Source organism: Lolium rigidum, chromosome 3, assembly GCF_022539505.1.
Source record: "Lolium rigidum isolate FL_2022 chromosome 3, APGP_CSIRO_Lrig_0.1, whole genome shotgun sequence".
NCBI classification, from domain to species: domain Eukaryota; kingdom Viridiplantae; phylum Streptophyta; class Magnoliopsida; order Poales; family Poaceae; genus Lolium; species Lolium rigidum.
Window position 1 is genome coordinate 53,879,105 of NC_061510.1, and position 23,684 is coordinate 53,902,788.

At 44.9% G+C, this 23,684-nt stretch overlaps 3 protein-coding genes and 1 long non-coding RNA gene across 5 annotated transcripts; all 4 read left to right on the top strand.

Annotated features, from left to right (window-relative positions):
• The first annotated feature begins 1,303 nt into the window (after positions 1-1,303).
• Positions 1,304-5,399, top strand: LOC124696113 (protein RICE SALT SENSITIVE 3-like). Its single transcript, XM_047228888.1, has 7 exons — positions 1,304-1,464; positions 1,602-1,652; positions 1,742-1,870; positions 3,014-3,119; positions 3,943-3,984; positions 4,081-4,137; positions 4,265-5,399. The coding sequence occupies exons 1-7, from the start codon at positions 1,313-1,315 to the stop codon at positions 5,072-5,074; spliced, it is 1,347 nt and encodes a 448-aa protein (XP_047084844.1). The 5' UTR covers positions 1,304-1,312; the 3' UTR covers positions 5,075-5,399.
• Positions 5,400-9,514: 4,115 nt separating this feature from the next.
• Positions 9,515-13,485, top strand: LOC124701617 (protein CHLOROPLAST ENHANCING STRESS TOLERANCE, chloroplastic-like). Its single transcript, XM_047233710.1, has 6 exons — positions 9,515-9,922; positions 10,017-10,061; positions 10,284-10,397; positions 12,487-12,573; positions 12,860-13,033; positions 13,161-13,485. The coding sequence occupies exons 1-6, from the start codon at positions 9,554-9,556 to the stop codon at positions 13,248-13,250; spliced, it is 879 nt and encodes a 292-aa protein (XP_047089666.1). The 5' UTR covers positions 9,515-9,553; the 3' UTR covers positions 13,251-13,485.
• Positions 13,486-14,038: 553 nt separating this feature from the next.
• On the top strand, positions 14,039-14,734 carry LOC124694848. The gene has a single exon (XM_047227782.1). It carries the CDS (start codon positions 14,039-14,041, stop codon positions 14,732-14,734), a length of 696 nt encoding a protein of 231 aa, XP_047083738.1.
• A 323-nt stretch (positions 14,735-15,057) lies between these two features.
• LOC124701618 lies at positions 15,058-18,853 on the top strand. 2 transcript variants are annotated; one of them, XR_007002126.1, is made up of 3 exons: positions 15,079-15,786; positions 16,723-17,564; positions 18,454-18,853. It is a non-coding gene; the product is annotated as an uncharacterized LOC124701618 (long non-coding RNA). The 2 variants fall into 2 exon arrangements; XR_007002125.1 differs by having other exon boundaries at positions 15,058-17,564.
• The last annotated feature ends 4,831 nt before the right edge of the window (positions 18,854-23,684 follow it).

Sequence of the window (23,684 nt, forward strand, 5' to 3'; positions counted from 1 at the left end):
TTTATATAGATATTATAAGGCCTCTCTCATTTATTGTTTTATATTATATCCTTCAATGCAAGTTTTCTTTTCTCTCTATTCTCTTCATGTGAAACTATTGGTGTATTAATTAATTAACGCGAGGGAGTTACGGACTTTCTTGGTCGGAGTATCGTAAATAATGATACCGACAAAACAAAGATGACCCCAACACTAATTTGGGCCAGATTTTTTCCTTGCTTCACCCCTAACCCACCCTCATTGCGACCAAACGGATATCCTCAACTCCAAAGTCGGTGTCACTCGTCGTCATTGCCTCCTCCTCGGCCCATGCTCGTCCCTTATGTTATTGCCGCTTTACATTGGCCCATGCCTGGCTCCACCATCGTCGCATCCACGTCGATTCTTGCATCAATGAAAAGATAACAGCTACCCAATGTTCTAGGAAATGAACTAAATGTCCACATTGATATTCTTTTTTTCGATGCTATGTTCTAACGAAATACTTTTATACTTACAAGCATGAGCATAAGTGTTTTTGTCACCATCCGTTTTGCTTTGAGATTCTAGTAAAAGAAGAAGAGAGAAAGCTATTATTCCATCTACCACGTTGAGCGAAAATCTCGATGCATGTGTGTGTATGTGTGGGTGTACAAAATCCACACCTATGTTCTAACCTATAGTTTCACATAATTTGTCGAGGGTTTGCCCACACATTTTGGCAACAAATTTCTAAGGACCCAACAAGTACTCTTTGAAACACAATACTTTTGGGGAAGAAACAAAAATTCCGAGTCGTCCCAGCTTTTGCGAAACCGAGGTACAACGGCAGCTCCATGCCTCCATGGAAACGGTACGGGGGAGAGCGAAAAATAAAGCTGGTCATAGAAGGGTATGGGGGACCCGGCAGAGCCGCTTTTACTTTTTGGCGCTGCCATGGCGGGCAGAGAAAACATAGGGTGCCGTGAGCGACCGCAGTGACTACTCCGGCAGAGCGCCTTTCGGTTTACCCTCCCACAAGCCCAAGTTAAAAACAGCAATTAGAGAGGGACATGCCAAGGAAGGCTGCCGAGAGCCTCAGCCTGAGCCTGGGAGGAAGGTAGTATAGCTCTAGCTGAGCTTGCTCTCAGGTCTCGGTCTCTCTTTTCTGAGAGAGAGAAAAACCCAAGAAGTGATCAAAAAGAGGCCCGGCCGGGTAGCTAGGTTGAAGGCACACCCTAGTACCTGCCTGTCTAGCCTCCCCGAGCTCCTCCCACATAGATAGATAGCTACCAGAAGAGAAGGGTTTTTACGCCGCCCCGGTGACGGTGAAGAAGAGAGAAGGGGAATAGAAATGGTGGGCTCGGGGGCGGCAGGAGGGGGCGGAGGGGATCACGCGCGGAGCAAAGAGGCGGCGGGGATGATGGCGCTGCACGAGGCGCTCCGCAACGTCTGCCTCAACTCGGACTGGACCTACTCCGTCTTCTGGACCATCCGTCCTCGCCCGTATGCTTCCTCCTTTCCTCCTCCATGTTTTTACAAACCTCTCCGCCGCCGTAACCATGAAAGAGACACACCACCAGCAATCCGGCGGCAGTACGGCTAACGCTTACTAATTCTGTCTATTCCTTTGCTCCTGCTAGGCGGTGCCGCGGCGGCAACGGATGCAAGATCGGCGACGACAACGGCAGCCTGTAAGTTACCCCTGCTCACTTACTGATTGATTTATTCGTACTGATCGGATTACAAGTGTTAACGAATATTCCGGCGGCCGTGCTTACAGCATGCTGATGTGGGAGGACGGGTTCTGCCGGCCGCGTGTGGCGGAGTGCCTGGAGGACATGGACGGCGAGGACCCGGTGCGCAAGGCCTTCAGCAAGATGTCCATCCAGCTCTACAACTACGGAGAAGGGTGGGTACTGGGTAGGTGCAGTCGTGTGCAGTTTTTTTCCCCCCGGCCCGGTCGTCGTCGCACGCAGCAGCAGCTACCCGCTGTCATGTCACCCTCCCTAGTAGCTACTACAGTATACCTTGCTCTAATTAGACCCGCGGATTTTCGTGCGAGCTATTGTCATGTCCCCTGTTCTTCGACTAGGACGCCCAACAGTTCTTTCATTAGTCACTCGATTTTAGCTTAGCCGCCATTACGAACGAGATGGTGAAGGGCGAGAGAGACGACCAAGGGTAGGAGGAAGGAAAGGAGATGGGATGGGATGGGTGCGTGCCGCTTTCATCTTTTCACTTTGTTCTGTATCTACCGCGCTCAGCTTTTCAGTTTTATTAATTAGCGTCTGGTACTCTCCCCATCTTTCATTACTGACACACTTGTACCTACAGCGCCTAATTTAACCTCCGGTTTTAATTTAATTTTGGTTTGTGTGGTCTGTTCTGACGCTGGGCGGAGGCAGCGGGTTCAGACCATGCGTGGAGGCGACGGTGATTATGCCGGGCCGTGGTTCAGGCCACAGGAGTCAGTGGGTAAAACGCATAGATTAACAGCGATTTAAGTCGTGTCTTTTGGCTTGGACCAAGGACGGGCGCTGTCACGTGCCGCACGTTCCGTCAAGTGGGGCGGTGCCTCGTTACGCATAAACTATCCCGGCCCGTCAGTGGGTTAATTGGGAGCTTAGTTTATCTGAAAACTAGCAGCAGCTGATGCTACACGGACAAGCAAACGGTACACAGTACTAGGAGTGTAGGACTGTTCAGTACTTCAGTAGGGTTCGGAAATTTGCAATATCTGCATCAGAAAACGAACTTGCTTATTCAGTGCCAATTAGACAAACAACCTTTCACTAATTAAGCTTGTTCTAACGAGCAAATGTACAGTGTAAAATTGGTCTGGGTGAGCGTGTGGGCGATTGCAATACATGTTCATTAAGCTTCTTTTGTTCTGTGTAACGAGTAATATACAGTGCACTAACAGAGAAAGAGAGAGAGAATGTGAGAGCCTCACCGGGTTGTGTGCATTATGGTCTCTTTCACTTTGTTCTCTTCCTGATATGCTTTCGAGCATGATGTGCTAAGTCGATTTGATTTGGACGGGTCGTTGCAGGCTGATGGGAAAGGTGGCATCTGATAAATGTCACAAATGGGTCTTCAAGGAACCTTCTGAATGCGAGCCAAACATCGCCAACTACTGGCAGAGCTCTTTTGATGCCGTACGTACCATCATCTACTGTCTCTCTGCCTTGCCCCCACCCCTTCTTTCTCTTTCTGCACTCCATGACTCCCTCCCTGCTTAATTTAATTTGGGGGAGACCTGCTCAGTTAGCACCATTACGCCACATTAATCACTTCCAAACAAGAAACAACATCACTGCCCTACTCCATCCGTCCACAAATAAGTATACGTCTAGGTTGTGGGCTAAATCATTTTTTTAATTTGACCAATTTGTAGAAAAATGTAGCAACATATATTACAACAAATCGAAATGTTACAAACTATATTTGAAAACAAATCTAGCGATACTAATTTAGTGTCATGTAGTTAGTGAAAATTTATTAAATTTGACTTAGGAAAAAAGCTACAAGTACACTTATTCGTGAATGGCGAAAGTAGTACTTGCTACTACCGTAGACACAATGGTAGTTTTTAAGCTCCTAAATTACTCCATTAATTCAGGAAAAATGTACTCCCTCCGATTCATATTAATTGACTCTAATATGAATGGATCTAGACACATTTTAGTTCTACATACATCCATACTAGAGTCAAGTAATATGAATCGGAGGGTACATGCATAAATTCAGAAACAGAAATCAATATCTCTAGGAAGTTTGCAACCTTTGCATCAAATCTGCTAGCTCCACTAAAAAAAATATGTTCCCAAAAAGAAGAGAGAATTGGATGCTTTGAATGAGATTGAGCTGCACTTCGGAAGCATCTGTGGCTGTCAGCAAGAACTAAATCCGTGTCACAGTCACGGCTAGCCTTTATTCCTGTGCACTTACACAAATCCCTCTCCGTCTTTTCTTTTGCAGCTTCCAACGGAATGGACTGACCAGTTTGCCTCGGGCATCCAGGCAATGCCCCACCCCTATCTCTACTCTTCATTTTTCACTTAGTCTCTTAGCTAATAATTAGTGTCCATAAACTTGTTGTGCTTTATTAACTTGCAGACAATAGCTGTTATTCAAGCTGGCCATGGCCTCCTGCAGCTGGGCTCTTGCAAGATCGTAAGTGCACCATATGCTTCAAACTTTTTCCCTTTACTACAAATGCTATTTTGTCGTCTTGGTCAAGCACGCCGAGATGGACCTACGTGTCAACGATTAAGCATGGCGTACCACTGTGCACGCGCAGATACCGGAGGACCTGCACTTCGTGCTGCGGATGCGACACATGTTCGAGTCGCTGGGTTACCAGTCGGGCTTCTTCCTGTCCCAGCTCTTCTCCTCCTCCCGGGGCACCTCGCCGGCGCCGTCTTTCCCGATCAAGCAGCCGCCGCCGTCACGGGCGCCGCCGCAGCTCTTCAACTGGCCGGGCCAGCCGCAGCTCACTCACTCCGGCGCGTCGCCCCTGTTCCCGCCAGGACCGGCGGCGTTCCACCCGTCCGCGCGGTCGCCGATGCCACTTTACCCCGGTAACAAGGATGACGGCCACATGTACCACCTCCCGCCGTCGCACCACGGCAAGCCGCCCCACATGGATGAGCACCAGCACCAGCACATGGCGCCAGGGGAGGCGCCCGACGGGGAGCTCAAGTGGCCCAACGGGCTGTCGTTCTTCACCGCGCTGACTGGGCGGTCAGATGACGCGAAGCTTTTGTTCGAAGGCGGCGGCGGCGGTGGTGGTGGCGGCGCGGATGAGCACGGGAAGCCAGCAGGGCAGGACGCGCAGACGGGGCACGGAGGGGCCGAGAACGTGGAGGAGTACCTGAGCCTGGAGAGCAACTCGAACAAGGCAAGAAGGATGGACAGCGCCCAGAGCGCCAAGTTCAAGAGGAGCTTCACCTTGCCGGCGCGGATGAGCTCGTCCACCTCGACGTCCCCGTCGGTGTCGGCCTCGACGGGGCCAGCGCCGCCGCCGCAGCAGCAGCAGCAAGGGATGGAGTACAGAGTGCCGCACGAGGGCAGCGTCTACTCGGACCTAATGGAGACCTTCTTGGAGTAGTATGCATGCATCGATCATCCTTGCAACAAAGTGTACGGCCGGACTTTATGTTTTCTTGTTCCCCACTTTTGTATTTTCTCGAAGCTATGTCGTTTAAGCTCTTTTTTAGAATCAGGTTTGGAGTTTGCTTCTGCTTAATTAGATCATATGTAACCTTCGCTTTTTTTCTAGCTAGCTAGCTCGTAGTGCAAGAACTTGATACACATGCATGCATGCGAAGATGGGCATGAGTTTGCTTCCATGATGGCTGGCAAGCTATATGGTGCAATGATGGTGATGTACAATGATATGCAACACCTAATAATACGCTCTTTTCCTTCAGAAAGTTCACTTGTTAACTGTTACCTACTTATGGCGCGAGCAGGACACCTTTTGAAACTCATATTTTTGTCCCATGAAATTTGTCCGTTATCAAGCATTATTTTTGAAACTTAAAGTAGGTAGCATCCAAATTTTTCAAGGATTAACTGTTACCTAATAATACATCAAGGATTATTTTTCAAATTTTTTTGAAACTTAAAAATATGATTTAATTTTCAATTTTGTCCTGCGCGTAGGACACCTTCAGAAACTATGTCCCATGAAATTTGTCCGATATTTGTCAAAATTATGTATCTAGATGCTAGTCTAGATACATCCAAATTTTGATAAATCTCACACAACCTTCACGAGATGGAGGGAATATGGTGCATTTCGTGCATGCTTTTTTACTGAAACACAACCGTTCCTTGGGGCTAGACTAACGAGCTACTCGACTCATTAAGGTTTGGCTCATGAACGTTAAGTCTCCGATCATTAAGTCCGTTATCTTTAACGAGCTAAAAGTGAAGTTTAGCTTGGCTTGTTATGCACTAACAGAGCGCTCACAAGTGCTCGCTAAGAATCCTTGCACACACGCTCAACATGCATGAAAAATGGAAACCTAGTAGGTTGAAAAAACATGGGGACTTCCTCATGAGTTGGGAGGCCAACAATGAGTGTATGGAGATGGAGTCAGCAGATACCTAGGAGCATGCCGCTGGTGGTTCGAGAAGATAAGAACACGAGGTAATGAAGATACTAGTAAAAACAGTGGTCCTTATAGGAAATACACTCACACGACGAGCTTCCTTGTTTTCAATTGTGAGTCAACTAATAAGAGTGGACAAGTAGAGGCCGAGCTACATGTAGCTCTTTATTTTTTAAAAAAATTGAAAATCATATTTTTAAGTTTCAATTTTTTTTGAAAAATAATCCTTGATGTAGCCAATGATGAAATCCACAAACATGCAAAATCTCAATGTGAAATTCTTAGTACTTTAGGCTACACAAAAATGACAACAAATATGTGGATCTGAGAGTGAATAGTGCACATTTCAAAACTATAAAACCTATCAGATTTTGTCATTTTTATGTAGTCTACAATACAAAGAATTTGACATTGAGATTTTGCAAGTTTGTAGATTTCATCACTGTATACATCCAGGATTTTTTACAGATTTTTTTAAAACATAAAACTATGGTTTTCGATTTTTTTAAAATAAAGGGCTACATGTAGCTCACTAGCTTGGCCTCCGTTTGCACTTTTCAGTCAAGTAGTAGAGTTACCTAAGATTGGCTACATGTTTTAAGACATATCTCTATACTTACCAACTCTTGGTTGCTAGCGAGCTTAACGAGTAGCTCATGAAACTCGTTAACTCGATTGTTTAGCTCATTAGCGTTAACGAGAAAAAATGGTGTTTGGCCCCATTTATTAAGAGAACGAGCCAATCTCAAACGAGTCAAGATAACGAGCGCTAATTTAGCTCGCTTAGTTTCGCGGTTTATGTCCAGCCCTAATTGTCAATACAGTATGTATACAAAAATGAATCTCGGATGATTTTTATCACAAGAACTTTAATGAATTAGTTAGCACCTCGAAGGGCTTGTGTTACACTTCCAGGGTATAAGTTGTGCCGAGGCTGCATGATTATACGCTTGTTGCATATGGGACCGCGACGACGTACGGACGTTCCTACCTTGACGAGACGGCCCGTTCCATGAAATGATTAGAAAGTGTTGGGGTGTGCAAAGAACGAACACAGTTTCTGAAAGGACGAGAGAAGAGGAAAAGAGAGCTGGGACGCATGCTCTGCACGCGACACGGCAGCATAGTCTCAGTAAGAGTGCAAGCTACACTCGATAGCTTCTTCTGCTTATGGTTCGGCAGCCATTGGCTGGAAGCAGCTTTCCAGTTTCACGAGATTGAGGAGAAGAAAAATAATCAGTCTATAAGTTCAAAGCAAACTCGCAAATTTCCTCTGCAAATACAGCAAGATGCATATGCAAGCATTTAACTCTGTTTATGTTTATTTTGTATATTTTTATTTTTTAAATAGTGGTAGAACACAATGTTGTGCTATTGCAGTAGCGCATGGATACCAAAAAACTGCAACCATATTGTCGTATTCATCTCCATGTTTTTTTCTTTCAAGAATGATCTCTGTGCTTCTCCTGCCCATCATCTATTCGTCCCCTCTCCCCCTCCAACCGACTATCCTTGATACTTGACTTGAGGGACTCATGGTAAATCCCGACACGGAGGGAATCAACGGAAAAACCAAAGCAGCAAACATACAACAAGAAAAGCTAAATTCCGACACGAAGGAAACATGCAAAATCCAAGACGAAACATGGGCCTAGCCCATTTAATCTAGACGGATGAAGTCCTAACTTGTCCCCCAGTTTCACCGCTTAATGCCTTGTTTGGTAGTGAGATAGTCTCGGAGAGTACTGGATGAAACCCCTACTTTCACCCAATCCCTATTCACTAGGTAAGGGTAGATTATTAAGATAATTCCTTATTTGACACTACTTGAAGTTTCAGTTCCTTATTTGGCCCTGAAAAACTTTTTCTTCCTTATTTGACATTCTAGCTTCATTTTCTTCCCAATATGACATTGTCGTGTACTCCGTTAGCTCCTCCCGTTACCTTCATATTTTTTTGGACCAACGTGCCCTTGCGTGCCTCAATCGACAAAGAAGCTAGAAAAAAGGGGCCAAAATTCCCTGGTACCAGCCTGACGCGACCCGTCCCTCTCCAAGACCCCTCTCCCATCCCACCCATCTCCTCCCAGTCCCGAACGAAGTGGCGGCGCTGACCCTGGCGTTGGGCGGCCGAGGCGTAGCCCCTAGCAGCGGCGGCATGGGCTGTAGATATGGAAGTCCAACTGGTCGCAGCAGGGGGCGGAGGGGATGTGTAGATTGGACCAGACACAGTGGCGGAGGGCAGTTAAGTTGGGGATCCAGACGGCGTCAAAAGCAGGGGCGGATCTGCTTGGGCTGACCCTGATGCACATGCATTAGGGTAAGAATTTTTTTTACTACTAATTATGAGCTAATTGAGAGGAAGTGCATTAGGTTAGGCGGCAAAACGTGCATTAGGAAGGCAAAAATACAAGTAGCAAAGGCTCCAAACTTAGTTGTGCATCGGGAAGTGTTCTCTCCAGCTCCGCCCCTGGTCAGAAGGCATTGCAGACTGCGCGGAGGAAGAATCCGCTGCTGTTGTGCTTCCGTCGGCGAGTTCAGCCGGCGGCATGATGGCGCGGTCGAGGCAGAAAACTGCCGTGGTTGATCTGAAGTTCTGAATGAGAAGTCTTTTCTTTCTTTGATTTGAGAGAATGAGGACAGTTCCAACTTTTCCTTGCGGAATTAGCGGCACGTGCTAAGTTTTATTCTTTTGCTTAGCGGCCAGACATGTCGAATTGATATCCTAGACGTACGAAAGAATTGTGTTACAAAAACATTACGGACTAACGTGGCCTGCCTTGATTGGTTCGAATTTGATCCTCTGCTGAAAACCCGGCCAGACTCAGGATTTCCACCACTGCTTTATGAATCTGTAATTAAGGCTTTTCCGTCTTGATTCTGTATAGGTGCAGCATTACTGTAGCTTGACCAATGTCTCATTTAATCACTCAACCATTGGCGAATATGTAAGAAAAATTGGTCACATACTGAACCAGGGGCAAAAATGTCATCTTAGATCCCTAGCTAACACCGTTGGTGCTTAGAATGCACTAGAGTGCCATATAGGGAAGAAAATGAAAATAGAATGTTAAATAGGGAAGAAAAAAATTACTAGAGCCAAATAAGGAACCAAAACTTTAATCAGTGTCAAATAAGGAATTTTCTCGTAGATAATTGTGGATTGAGGAAAATGCACTAAGATTTGGAGAAAAGTGTAAATAAAAATTAAACTGGGCCAATACTCTATTACCAAGATTTGAGGTTTGGCGGGAATAAAAACATACTCTACCAAACATGAATACGTGATGGGCCGAAGTGGTCTAAATCTTATTCAGAGGTCCATCAGCCAGCCGTGGGCTGTTTTTCACTTGCTCTGCTGCTCGGGACCCGCAAGAAAATCAATATCGTCATCTCCCAGACCGTGCGGCCGCGAGCCGAGATGCCTCGACCCGAAAGAGATAAGCCGCCACCGCCGCTGGCCGGAGCCAAATGGCGCTTCTATCGCCGCCCTGCCATCCTCCCCTGCTCGCGCCAGCTCGCCACCGCCTCGCCTCTCATCACCTCCTCGCTGTCCCGGAGACACCTACCTCTCTCCTCTCTCTCCCCCACTACCATCACAGCCTCCTCCTCCCCTCCGCCGCCAACGCCTGGACGCCCCGCCGGCACCGCCGCCGTGGCGTAGCCGCCTCCATTGGGAAGGAAGATCCTGGGTTCACTGATACATCCATCACGTCCGTGGAAGAGGGAGCCACTGTGCCGCCGATTTCCTTCGATGCAGAGGCAGGCGCGGTCGCGGTTTCCGACGAGCCGGCGGACGCGAGCCCGGAGGACTTGGAGAGCATCGCCGAGATCAAAAGGGTCCGTGGTTCTCTGGCCTCGTATTTTCTTCTGGTTTGCATTCTTGGGATGAATTCGCGTTTACTTGGTATATGCTGTTTGGACGTGGTATTAGGTGCTGGATCTTCTTCAGAAGAACAGGGACATGACCTTCGGCGAGGTATGCAATTCTCTCTGTTACTTAATTTTCTGAACTGCGTCGATTTTCTTCCATTTCAGTAGAGTAGCCTCGTTTTGAGGACGCCATTGCCCACTAGCCACGGAGTTTGCATGCTTGTTTATTTTGTAATGGCAGCTCTTGCTGTTTAGCCTTGGAGTCTGCACGTTCGTATTTACCGACGAGAACTTAAAATATTTTGCTTTGTTTGATGCTGCATCGCAGGTTAAGTTAACTATCATGATTGAGGACCCTAGAGATGTAGAAAGGAAGAGATTGCTAGGCATAGAGGATCCTGACGAGCTAACCAGGGATGACTTAGCTGATGCTTTGGTTGAGGTAATTTACTCCCTGTGACGTGCAGCTCGCACATGTGTAAAAGTGCATGTTCTTTGTTTCTTTTCCCTCTTGTCAATATATTGTTGCTTGGTAACAAACATGGTCATCCATCTTTATCATCTAACTAACAGTCTTATATAGTCGTCTAGCTATGCTAAATTATTATTTAAAATGACAACTAAAAATGTTCACCTTCATTCTGTAGTAAACTGTACTTCTTTTCCGAGGACAGGCAACTTAAACTAAAAATGACAACTAAAAATGGTTGTGTGTCTTTCCATTAAGAATAAGCAGGAGATGGTTTACAAATGTTTACACATGGCCTTGCCTTCGACAACTTAGACACACGCCTACTCCTCGGCCTGGCCTGCTTATTGAAATTGAAATTATAGCGCACAGCTGCAAGCCTAGGCATGTCCTTCTGTAACACTAGAAATCGTGTTCTGTGGAAAATATATCATGTTTATTCAACCCTTGTACGACATTATGGTTTAGTAATCTGCAACTAAATGCCAGGCCACCATATTTACAATTTGATACCCTAAGGAGTGAGGATTAGGAGGTTTTCCCTTCGTTGCTTATTCATGAATCACTAGGCTTCTAGTAGCTTTCAGAAAGCGTGGTGATTCATGACAAATTTATATTTAACAGGAACCCACAAGTAAGCTACTGATAGATACTGCATATGGTTTCTGTTCCCACCCTTCAAATTCAGACCTGGCAAAGCAACATCTTTCTGCACCATAAATAACATATTTATATGAAAACGTTGAAAAGATTCTTATAGTAGTTCTGTATGGACCTGGTCTCAACAGTCAACAGACGGCCTCACTGGTCATGATTCTAGTTTAATAGCTTCAGCATGCATCATTAACAGTGTTAATGTTGCAAACCTTGATTCACAACAGTGTAACTACCATGCTGAAGATAGCCAGACGGCACGCACCGACACTCTATTTCTTATCCCTAAACCTCTTCGCTAACTTGCTCGCCTACCAAAAATGAGTAGGCGAGGCTAGGCAAATTCAGCCACTTACTCAATCCTTATTGGATCTCTTAAACACATGCATTTGTTCTCCCATTCCTTTCACGACTTTTATGGCCATTCATACTCCGGTTAGGCGCTGTTCCCTTCAAGGCATGCTGCCGATTTGGTTATCCGATAGGAATTCAAGTAGGAATCGATAAGCAAGCAGCTGTTCGCGTATGCCCGGATAGAAATTATCAAAAGAGCACCTCCGTGGTTGACTTAACTTAAGGTCTTGCCATGACCCAATACAAGGATCAATATACTGATTCCTTTCTCCGGGACCATTTCATTGATTGCAAAGATAATTCTGCACTTTCTCTTTGCCATCAATCAAAATGAACAAAGCTCTTCTTAAAATCTCAAAACAAAAGGTGCAGAGTTACGAATCTCAATGACCAAGAAAAGAATTCGTAATTAGTGTGGACAAAAGGTTGTGCTTCTGCTCAGTCCAAAAGATCAATCTGAGTGAGGATAAGGTGGTTTATGTTAGGGTCCGAGAAAGCAACTTGACATGCTGTCTGGTTCCAGGATGGAAGCAGTATCCAACTGGTCATTCCTAGATTGTCATCCGGAAGTCCAAAAGAAGGAGAGCACTAGACTTTCCTGAACCAACCATTTGATCCCCATGGTCGTGACACCACTTTCTAAACAAAATTTGGCTATGGCCTATGGGTGATTGGCTAGAGACATAGGTTGAGACGTGAGATAACTTTGAAGAGTAGATTGATTGTCTTTGTCTCCCAAACGTAGATGCATAACACTGACACCCTTAGATAGACGATGTCTTAGAACTTTACCTCTTATATAGAATTAGACTCTTTTCTAGTCCTATACTTTCCTAAAGAACTCTCCTCCTTTCAGTTATTTGCTGCCACAAGGCTTTGTGGCTGGGCGCAACCAAATTGCCACTGCCTTGATATAACATACCGACATTCACAATACTTAACCAGTTACCTTTGTAATGCAGGATAATAAACATGAATTGCATTATGGTGCCATCTTGTTAACGATATTTTCCTGCAAATAGATCAGTCACTGATGTGCCTTGCCTACTTATAGGTTAATGAAGGACGGATTCCAGAGAACCGTGATGCTCTTATGTTGCTTGCCAAGGAGATGTCAGAATGGCCCGATGTTGATATAAAGGTAAGAGTACTCTAAAGGTAACACTGACAATTCAGTTCTTCTCCTTCCTAGGAATGCTTACCACCACTTTTCCCCACCAGTACCATGACTGTAGTTTCTGTCTGTGTAAATCCTCGATGGTTTGACTTGCAGCAAATATTTCTAAAGTTTATGTAGATTGGTCAGAGTACTACGGTGCCCGTTCCATTGTTATGCTTTACATCTCATTCTGTATGTATCGGTGTACTAGATCTGTTTAACAGAACTACATGTTAACTATACTTCCATTTTCTATTTCTTTGTGCAGATAGAAACTAAGAAAAGCAAGGGCTTATTTGGGAGATCTAGCTACGCAAAGGCAACAGATACTGGCATTGATCCCGTGGCAGCTGCTAAAAGACTTAACATTGACTTCGATTCTGCTGCTGATATAGATGAAGAAGGGGATGATGATAATGAAGAAGAAATTCCTTCAGCAGTGGTAAGATGTTCTCTTCAACATAGTCCAAGAATTTGTTTCAGATGGAAAGCAGTTGAATTAATTTCTTATTACTTGATTTTCTTTAATCATCACTTTCAACTATGTGTAATTTTATTCTGTTCTGCAGGGATACGGTGCACTGTATTTGGTGTCAGCCTTTCCTGTCATTATTGGGGTATCAGTTGTGCTGATCCTTTTCTACAACTCTCTACAGTAGTGCACATCTGCTCACTTTTCTTCTCGAGAAGATGCTGCATTTTCCTTGTAATCTGAGCTTTAACGCCAGTTAATGAGCACCCCTGTTTAGGCTCATAGTAAAATAATTTCTGCAATGATATGACAACATTGTAAAGCCCTGAGGTTGTACACTACACGGAAAAGAAAAGGTCTTGAAAATATGCTTTCCTAGGAAAACGGAAAGTTGATTATTCAGCGTTTTCTTTTCGTTTCAATTTTTGTGCCATGTCTCTATGAAGCCTCAAGGGCTGCAAGCCACAAACTGATTAACATTTTGTGGTTTGTATGATGATTCATTGATTCTCTCAGTTTTGTGTCGCAGTCTGCTTATTGTTTGTTTTCCTACCTCCCATGAGACCATGATGTAAGGACGCAATTGTGATCTCCTTGAATAAGATGCATATATATAATGTGATTTTCTTTGGTGAAAATAGCTGCACCCTCCTGAAGACGTATCTGTATAAAGGATATTCCTGAAAAATAATTTAGTACTCATTTTAACAATGTGCCCTTAGTAGCATGCACGTACGATGTGTATACCGGCCCATCCGGAGGAGCAGCAGACCACACAGTTGTGTACCCTGCAGATTTGATGAGGATGGACCGTGGGCAGTCAACCAGCTACCTCACCAACACGGGACAACATGACAGGGAGACAACTCATGACCATGACGTGCTCGCCACCATTCCTCAAGTCCATTCGACCTGGCTTAATTCTGTGCTCATGAAGAAGCATGGAGTTCCTGAAAATTTAGCACCTCATGTGCCATGGGTTCTTTCAAAGAAGACTCTCCTTTCCAGGCCTCCCATGCGTCCTTCAAGAGAGGAGCTCGTGTAGCAGACCATGAAGAGGAGGAGAAGATCCCCGTGGACGATCAGGTCAGCGCGGGCAGAGCCGGCGCGTTCGGCCCGCGATCCCGCGTGGGCTCGTCGGTCACCGACATCTCGAGTAGCAACTCGTCCATGAACTACGGCAAGTCGCCGCGGCAGGACAGGATCGGTAGCGACAGCTTCTGGTGCGGCGCCTTCTGCATGCACCTGCCCGGCCTGTCGTCGAGGCGGCGGCCGATCATGCAGCAGCAGCAGTCCATGAGCCTGAGCGAGCCGGACGCCCCGGCGAGCACGGCCGGGCCAGCGGCCGAGGCCGCCCGGAACAGCGCGGTGTCCAAGGCGGCCTCCATGGAGAGATTTGGGAACAACTCGTCACCCACAGCTTCCGGCGTGGTGTTCGATGGCCGCGTCGACGAAGAGGAGGTGGACGATCAGGAAATGTCGGCCTACTTCGACCTCCCGCTGGAACTGCTCCGGAGCAGCAGCGTCGACATGGAGTCGCCGGTCACGGCGGCGTTCCTCTTCGACAGCAGCCGGGGCCCGGGCAGGAAGAAGAGCATGCTGCCGGACCACCTCGACTTCAGTTTCCCGGCGCCGCCTGCTTTCTCCAGTCCACCGTCGCCACCGTCCTGATCGAGGGGAGCCTGCGCGGGACAGACAACTCCTTTTTAATTGAACCGAAGTACTCTCGAGTTACTGCATTTCAGGCACCCTGATCGTATCGATGTATTCCGTGTTTTTTGATTCTTCTACTTCTGTACCTTGTACTATTTGCAATTCATAACCTGTACACCTTTGCGATTGAGATGGCCTGGCTTACTTTGTGGTAAAATTGTTACCACAATGTACACAGGCGTAATCTTTTGGCAATTTCTAATTCGTGCCAGGGCACCCTCTGGTCATACGCGGTGCTCCCTTCTCGTGAGCGTCGGATCTTATCGTACGGCTCACGCGAAACCACAGAACAGTCCAGGAAAAACAACGCCTACCCCTTATCCATTTCCTCTACCGTTTTCTGGTTCGTCGCTCGAGCTCTTCCCCACCCCACTCCCCTGTCCCCTCTCCTCTCTCGTCCCACATCGATCTCTCCTCGGAATCCATGGCAAAATCATACTCGTCGGCGGTGAGAGGTCTGGCGGAAACAGCGGGATGGTTGTGCTGTTCGTGGCGGCAGTAGCGGGTGGAGCGTTGACGGCTCGGACGCGCAGATCGAATCCCCCGATGGGGTTGCCGTGGTGAGAGGGGGTCGTTCGGTGACGCGCCCCCATGCATCGCCGCTTCCGAAGTCGGCGATTTGTAGCGAGATGGCCGGTGAAGGAGCATCGGCAGTGCGGCCTCACGAATCGACGCGTCCAAGGTGGGGCGTCCGTCGTGAGAGGGGCAGTGAAGGAGTATCGGCGGCGCAGCTCCGATCCGACGCATACAAGGCGGGTGGATCGTATGGGAGGAGTCGCTGGTACTGCGTGGCAAGCACCTTTGTTCGTTTGTCGATTTTTCATGCTGGTGAGTGTTTCAGTTTGGTCGCACCTCCTCCTCCATTGTTTGTTTCTGCGATTGCTGTTCGTTTTGATGTGATTTCACGCTCGATTCTCCCTAAAGTTTGTTCAGTTCTTCTTCATAAGTTATCCATGTATATTCAGTATGAGCTAGGCACGGTGGTGGCCATGGGGCTTCAGTTCATCTTCGTAAGTTGTATTTTGTTTGTAGAATATCCAGTAGGGCTTTCCATGTATATTTGGTTCAGTTTTTACATGTACAGAACCCAACCACATTATATAGGATGTAATTTAAGATGTGGAATTACATAGTAGGGTTTTCTCTGATGATTTTTTGTTCAAATTAGTATGTTATCTGTACAAATTTGTGTGAAGAAACCATGCCAACAAAGGGTTTCTATCCATTTTTCTGGATGTATTTTTTCATGATTAAGCTGTGCTCTGGATGTAGAAATCCAACTAACTCAATATTACTGGTTGTATTTCTTCTTGTACACACGGTATCTAGGATTTTATCACATGATTTATATTATTATAACGGATGCAACATTCCCTTAACTTGCTTAGGATGTAAAAAAAATTAATCAGTTGTGTACATTTGTGAGATTACTGTGTAATTTTTAGGATGTACATTAGGCAATTAAATACATAATGTCCCTGTATGTTTCATACTATGGGGTGTCTACAAGCTAAACCAACTAATGGCGGTTTACATGTCGACTGAAAATGGACTATAGGGAAAGTACACGCTGCCTTTTGTATATCAGTATATGTATGCATCAGGTTTGACGTTCTTGGTTTAGAAGCTGGTGTGAACTTCTGTCATTTCCCTACCTTTTTGTGATTCTGCTATGATGGATCATGGTACTGTTGCATGAGATTTAGTTCTTAGATGCATGGATTATAAACAGATTATGCAAAAATTACCATCTTCATCTAAAATATGTTGTGTCAGCATGTAAGCTTGTTCAGAAACTAGATGATTCAATCCTGTTTGCCATCCTTTTATTACATGCGGGGCTTTAAGGGGATGTTACTGATGCTAAATCAGTTTATGCTGCACTTAGTTCTCTACTTGGCACTCTTGTAATCATCTCTTTTTCTGGCTGTATTTTAATCATTTAGGACCTTGGGAAATGTACTATCGTCCTAGTCGAATGGATGTAGTTTGCAAAGTGCGCTGATGCATTCATAAGAGAACATGAAGTGTAAGTTCATCTGAAATACTTTGTGGTAATACTGATACTTGTAATTTTATGCTGATAAAAATTTGTTTATTAGACATTAAGTTATGCATGTAATTATATAACCTTATGCCATGCTATTTCATTGTTGTACAAAACAATCATCTATGCGCCTCAAGTTGATTGTTCAGTTCACGGTGGTGCTGATTGTATCTCGAGTTCACGGTGGTGCTCGTCTAGTAAGGTTGTTCTCTTTTAGCACTCATGTTTGTGCTTGTCTAGTAGTCTGGGCGGTAGTCATTTTTTTTTGTAGTCAGGGTGGTACTTGTACAGGTCCCATTTTATATATGAGTTCAGTATCTCTGCATTTAGAGGATACAGTAGGTTTATTATGTAGTAATCTATGTAATTTGTCTCAATTAGTTACATACATGTATTCTATTGTAATTCTTCTGGTTTTTTAATAATAATTATGCGATGGGGTGTTACTGTATAATATACTACTCTCTCCGATCCCTTTTGATTAACTTGGATTTAGTACAACTTTGTACTAAATCCGAGTCAATTAAAAGGGATCGGAGGGAGTATGCAATTTTTGAGTAATAAATATATCCTGCCCATATGTTTGTAGTATATGTTTCACTCATAGGATGTATTTTCTCGGGTTATTATCGAGCAACGGTCTCAAGGTGGGGCCATGCTGGGATGCTAGGGCAGAGGAGGATCATCGGCAATGCGGTCCTTCATCCAAACAGCCTTGCTGTTCTCTTTGATTTATCTCCGGTTAGTGTCCACCTACTTCATGTTCGTTTTTCGCCTCCGTTTTTGCTCTGGCGTTATCAGCCATGCTCAGAATTTTGTACGCGCATGTTCAACATGTTCATCTGCGATAGATTATTGTTTCATTAGAGGATAGCTTAGCTCCCAAACACATTTTGCATCTTTGGTCTCGGCGCGCCCTACTCACGCATCGATCTGTTTATTTAGCTGTAGGTTCGTTGTAGTTGAAGCAAACACGTATGAAAGAAGGATAGGCTCTGTTTGATGCATTTTATGTATTTTTTACAACCTAGGATGAACATGTTACATGTCGAAATGATTGGGGATGTACTTATTAGTTACTCCCTCCGTTCCTTTTTAATTGACTCGAATTTAGCATAACTTTGTGCTAAACCCGAGTCAATTAAAAAAAACGGAGGGAGTATTTGTTACATATAACTCATCATGCAGTACATGTTTAGGATGAAATTTCTATGCACAAATGCATGATATACCCTGTAGCCAAATAGTACATCTAATTAACCATGTAATACTTGCTCCGGATGTAATTCCTCTACATTTAGTACATCCTATACACAGTACTTTGTTTGTAGGATGTATTTTTTTTCCATATACCTATATTACCATTTTGTTGGTTAAAAAATTGACTGATTTTCCGTCCGTTTTCCATGATGTATTTTTTCCACTTAATATGTTAGAAATACTAGTTATGGATGTTGTTTTTTCCTCCTATAACCAAATTGCAATATCTCCCAGTATTTGCTCTATTTTTCCAGAGTTTCAGGTCATGCTTTTAGGGATAATTTATGCAGAATAGGATGTATATTTTTAACTCACAGATATATGCATAGATGTAGTTTTTATTTATATGCATCTTGGTTTCTTTGTGCAGTTCATGCAAGCAAATGTGGTCCTCATGTAAGACATGGATCTGCACGATGATACTATGATTAGCCCCAAGATTTGTTACATGCAGGCACTTCTAGATATGTGCAACAGTCTGGTGGTACGGCTATGCCAAACCTTGTGGATAGTTAATCCTGAGCTTAATTAGGGGAAGAAGATTTACACAAGGGGAGTAAAGTTTAGCTTCGTCAGATTTTTGTACAACACATTGGATGGATCTTTGTTTGCACTGCTTTTCCATTTCCGTTTGCTTAATTGCATTTAATTACTAGTCTAAAAATCGTTCTGATTTGGATTGGCATGTAGTACAAGCTTGACCTTTAACCACCTTGGTGGCAGGCTGGAACTTTGGACCATCTGGTCTGTATTTGTGGCCGTTTTTTTCCGCCCTTGTCTTTCCTTCAGCGGGAAAATGGTCCTGTACCTTTCTGGTACCTGTCGCTGTCAATCCTAGTCCCGCTTTCCATTTTGGGGAAGTGTCGCTATCAGAGCTGGTCCCGCATTCTATTTTGGGAAAGTTTTTAGTTCAGACAGGGAGGGCACTGCGGTAGACTATCCGGTGCCTGGGCACCGTGTAGCATAGTCCTAATCTTTTATCCCCCTCCTCCCCCCCCTATTACGAGTCACTACTCTTGTTAGAGATGTTGATAAGGGGTGGCCCGATCTTCTCAGTAAGCAATGCGCAGTGATGGTGATCACGGGGTGATAGCAGCGGAGGAATACGATGATGTAGTGGATGATAACTTGTATGACGCAACGAGATCTCTCGATTGGTCCCTGTCGCCAATGCACCGGCTCTCAACCATGCAAGATATTCGCAACTCCACACACTTGCGCACGTAGCCGCCGAGCCACGAGCGGTAAGTTGCAACCGTCGAATTCCCAATGGAACAACAGATCACACAAAACTTTATCAGGATCTACACAATATCAATCAATATGGTGTAGGGAATTCAATAGTTTTGCAGATCAAACAACTAAGAACTAGGGTTTATCTTAAACGTGGTCTCCAACAGCTAGAGGGGGGCGTCACGGGCACTTATATAGGCGTCCGGGACGACTTACGGTCGAAAAGATACAAGAATAACCGACCCGGAATAGATGCGGTCGAGACAGGTTCGGAGCTAGGTCGGTGCCGGAACCGGTTGACCGGGTCTTTGGCGAGGCGGCCGGTCTAGGCCGGGCCGGGGACGGGCGGCAACGGAAGTGTCGCGGATGACCTTCGGTTGGCCCCGATATGACGCCCGGTTGGCGCGGGGTGGATCCGGCGTGCGCCGGTTGAGCCGGGCCGAGGACCGAGCGCGCCGGTCCGGCGGCCGGTCCGGCCAGGCGGCTGGGCCGGCCTGGACGACTTCTTCTCCTCTCGCGCATGCTCCCGCTCCTCCCTCGCGCGTCCATGAGATATCTTCATGTCCAGCTTCACGTCCGTCTTGACGTCCGTCTTCACGTCCAGCTGCTCCTCTACTCCTCGTGCGATGCTCGTCTCCTCTTGATACCTGATGATACATAAGTAACAGGACTTAGGCAGTATAAAGTTCTCATCAATCAAAGTATCGTTTAGAAACAAGTTCACCCGTTGTTTAAGTAGCTTCGCACGAGCCCTTGTAATTGGTCCAATCCTAACTTCATTGGACTTGAGCTTCATAGTAGGTTCATCTTCATTTGGCAATGACGGAGGTGGTAGTGAGGTAGGGATGTCCTCATCATCTCCCCCCTTCAAAAGGCGTCGACCTCGACGCTCCAAGGTCTTCTCCATCATATGGTGTCAAATCAGCAACATTGAAAGAATAATTGACACCAAAATCATCAAGTGGAAGATCTATCGAATATGCATTATCATTGATCTTGGCAAGCACTTTGTAAGGACCCGCACCACGAGGAAGCAACTTGGACTTCCGTAGCTCCAGGAACCTATCCTTGCAAAAATGTACCCAGACCATATCACCAGGCTTGAACAACATCTCCTTGCGCTTCTTGTTCATCCTTGCAACATTGCTCTTGCCTTTCTTCTCTATCAACTCTTTAGTCTTCACATGTATCTTCCGTACAAAATCTGCCCCCTTGGATGCCTCCATATTAACTCTCTCATGTATAGGTAAAGGCAACAAGTCAAGTGGAGTAATGGGTTTGAAACCATACACCACCTCAAAAGGACATAACTCTGTGGTAGAATGTACCGCCCTGTTGTAAGCAAACTCCACATGCGGCAAACAATCTTCCCACTCCTTCAGGTTTTTCTTGATCATGGATCTCAACAGTTGTGACAATGTTCTATTCACCACTTCCGTTTGTCCATCGGTTTGGGGATGAAAAGTAGTGCGAAAAGTAACTTCGTCCCCGGCTTTCTCCACGAGCGTCTTCCAGGAAGTAGCTCATAAACTTCACGTCACGATCAGAAACAATAGTCTTCGGGACTCCATGTAGTCGCACAACCTCCCTGAAAAACAGGTTAGCAATATGCGACGCATCGTCGCTTTTGTGGCAGGCAATAAAGTGTGATATCTTAGAAAATCTGTCCACTACCACAAATATAGAATCATGACCTCTCTTAGTACGCGGCAAGCCCAACACAAAATCCATACTAATATCCTCCCAAGGTGTAGTAGGTGCCGGTAAAGGAGTATACAAACCGTGAGGCTTCAGCTTGGACTTGGACTTGTTGCAAGTAATGCACATCTTCACATACCTGTCCACATCCCGCCTCATCTTTGGCCAATAAAAGTGGTCAGCTAGCATGAGTAGCGTCTTCTCACGCCCAAAGTGACCCATCAAACCTCCAGCATGTGATTCCTGCACTAAGAGCAAACGCACAGACGATTCTGGAACACATAGTTTGTTAGCTCTAAAAAAGAACCCATCATGTATGTGATATTTTTCCCATGCTTTACCAAGAGCACATAAGCGATATGGTTCAGCAAAATTATGATCAGTAGCATACAAATCACATAGTACTTCTAATCCAGGAATTTTAACATCAAGTTGAGTTAATAGCATATTCTTCCTAGATAGAGCATCAGCAACAATATTATCTTTTCCCTTCTTATGCTTAATAATGTATGGAAAAGACTCAATGAACTCAACCCACTTAGCAAGAAGCTTATGCAAAGTAGACTGAGCTTTCAGGTATTTTAAAGCTTCATGATCAGAATGTATGATAAATTCTTTTGGCCACAAATAATGTTGCCAAACCTCAAGAACTCTAATTAAAGCATACAATTCTTTATCATATATAGGATAGTTCAACTTAGCACCGAGAAAGTTTCTCAGAAAAATATGCAATTGGGCGACCCTCTTGCATCAACACACCACCAATTCCAATACCACTAGCATCACATTCAATTTCAAATTGCTTATTGAAATCAGGAAGTGCAAGCAACAGTGCAGAAGTTAACAATCTCTTAAGTTCATCAAAAGCATGATCTTAAAGTTTCTCAGAAAAATATGCAATTGGGCGACCCTCTTGCATCAACACACCACCAATTCCAATACCACTAGCATCACATTCAATTTCAAATTGCTTATTGAAATCAGGAAGTGCAAGCAACGGTGCAGAAGTTAACAATCTCTTAAGTTCATCAAAAGCATGATCTTGGGCTGCGCCCCACTCAAATATAACACCCTTTTTAGTCAAGTCATTCAACGGTGCAGCAATAGTACTAAAATTGGGCACAAATCTTCTATAAAACCCAGCTAGACCATGAAAACTTCTTACTTGACTCACATTCATGGGAATAGGCCAATTTTGAATAGCTTCAATTTTAGACACATCTACTTCTACTCCATGCTTAGAGACAACATATCCCAGAAATATGACCTTATCTTTGCAAAATATGCACTTCTCAAAATTACCATGGAGTTTATTATTACGTAACACTTGCAAACCGTGTCGAATATGTATAGTATGATCAGATTCATTGCGGCTGTAAATTAATATATTATCAAAATACACAACCACAAACTTGCCAATAAATTCACGCAAAACATGGTTCATTAGTCTCATGAAAGTACTAGGTGCATTAGTCAAACCAAAAGGCATTACTAACCACTCATATAAACCAAATTTTGTTTTAAAGGCTGTTTTCCACTCATCCCCTTCTTTCATCCTAATTTGATGATAACCACTACGCAAATCAATTTTAGAGAACACATCAGCACCACTCAATTCATCTAGCATATCCTCTAAACGTGGAATGACGATATCGAATAGTAATGTTGTTTATAGCTCTACAATCTACGCACATACGCCATGTACCATCTTTCTTAGGAACAAGAATAACAGGAACATCACAAGGACTAAGGCTTATGCGGATATAATCTTTGTCGAGTAGCGCTTGTACTTGCTTCTGTATCTCCTTCGTCTCTTCGGGATTTGTTCTATATGGTGCCCGATTGGGTAGCAAAGCTCCGGGAATCAAGTCGATTTGATGCTCAATACCTCGCAATGGTGGAAGTCCTGCGGGTACCTCATCCGGAAACACGTCGCCAAATTCCTGCAAAACATTAGAAACACCAAGAGGAAGAGGGGTCATGTCGTTAGAAACCAAAACCGTACCCCTGTACAAGAGCACAAGAGGCATGGCCGAAGGATCCTCGCTAAATTCTCTCATGTCATCTTTGGTGGCTAATGAGACTAAGGAATTCACTCTCTCACTTTTCGTTATATCACTCACGACATTACAATTCCCTCGCCTATCTAAAGAAGCATCCTCCAAGTTTACTTCAACTTTCTGACGAGATTCATTGACAATTTCTTTGTGGTGACATAGGCATGTAAGTTGATTTTCTTGCCCTTGAACTCCAAGTGATATGTATTGGCACGGCCATTGTGTTGCACCGAACGGTCATAGAGCCAAGGCCGACCCAATAGTAGGTGACATACCGTCATAGGAACCACATCAAAGTCAATGCAATCCTTATACGGTCCAATAGCAAACTCAACACGCACCATGTGGTTTACCTTCATCTCACCATTGTCGCTCAACCACTGAATATAGTATGGATGTGGGTGTGGTAGATACTTCAATTTCAGCTTGGTACACAACTCCTTGCTTGCTAAATTGCGGCAACTCCCACCATCAATAATGACCTTGCAAGCCTTGTCAGGACCAACTAAAGCCTTTGTTTGGAACAAATTGCAGCGCTGAGTAGATGCACTAGGCAACACATTAAGAGCACGCTGCGACACAACAATGGTGCGAGCTTCGGACGGATAAGCAT

Coding starts and splice junctions, on each gene's coding strand:
- LOC124696113 (XM_047228888.1), top strand. CDS start 1,313: ATGGTGGGCTCGGGGGCGGCAGGAGGGGGCGGAGGGGATCACGCGCGG. Junction 1,871..3,013: donor CTCTACAACTACGGAGAAGG/GTGGGTACTGGG, acceptor GGGTCGTTGCAG/GCTGATGGGAAAGGTGGCAT. Junction 4,138..4,264: donor AGCTGGGCTCTTGCAAGATC/GTAAGTGCACCA, acceptor GTGCACGCGCAG/ATACCGGAGGACCTGCACTT.
- LOC124701617 (XM_047233710.1), top strand. CDS start 9,554: ATGGCGCTTCTATCGCCGCCCTGCCATCCTCCCCTGCTCGCGCCAGCT. Junction 10,398..12,486: donor TAGCTGATGCTTTGGTTGAG/GTAATTTACTCC, acceptor GCCTACTTATAG/GTTAATGAAGGACGGATTCC. Junction 12,574..12,859: donor GGCCCGATGTTGATATAAAG/GTAAGAGTACTC, acceptor TTCTTTGTGCAG/ATAGAAACTAAGAAAAGCAA.
- LOC124694848 (XM_047227782.1), top strand. CDS start 14,039: ATGGGTTCTTTCAAAGAAGACTCTCCTTTCCAGGCCTCCCATGCGTCC.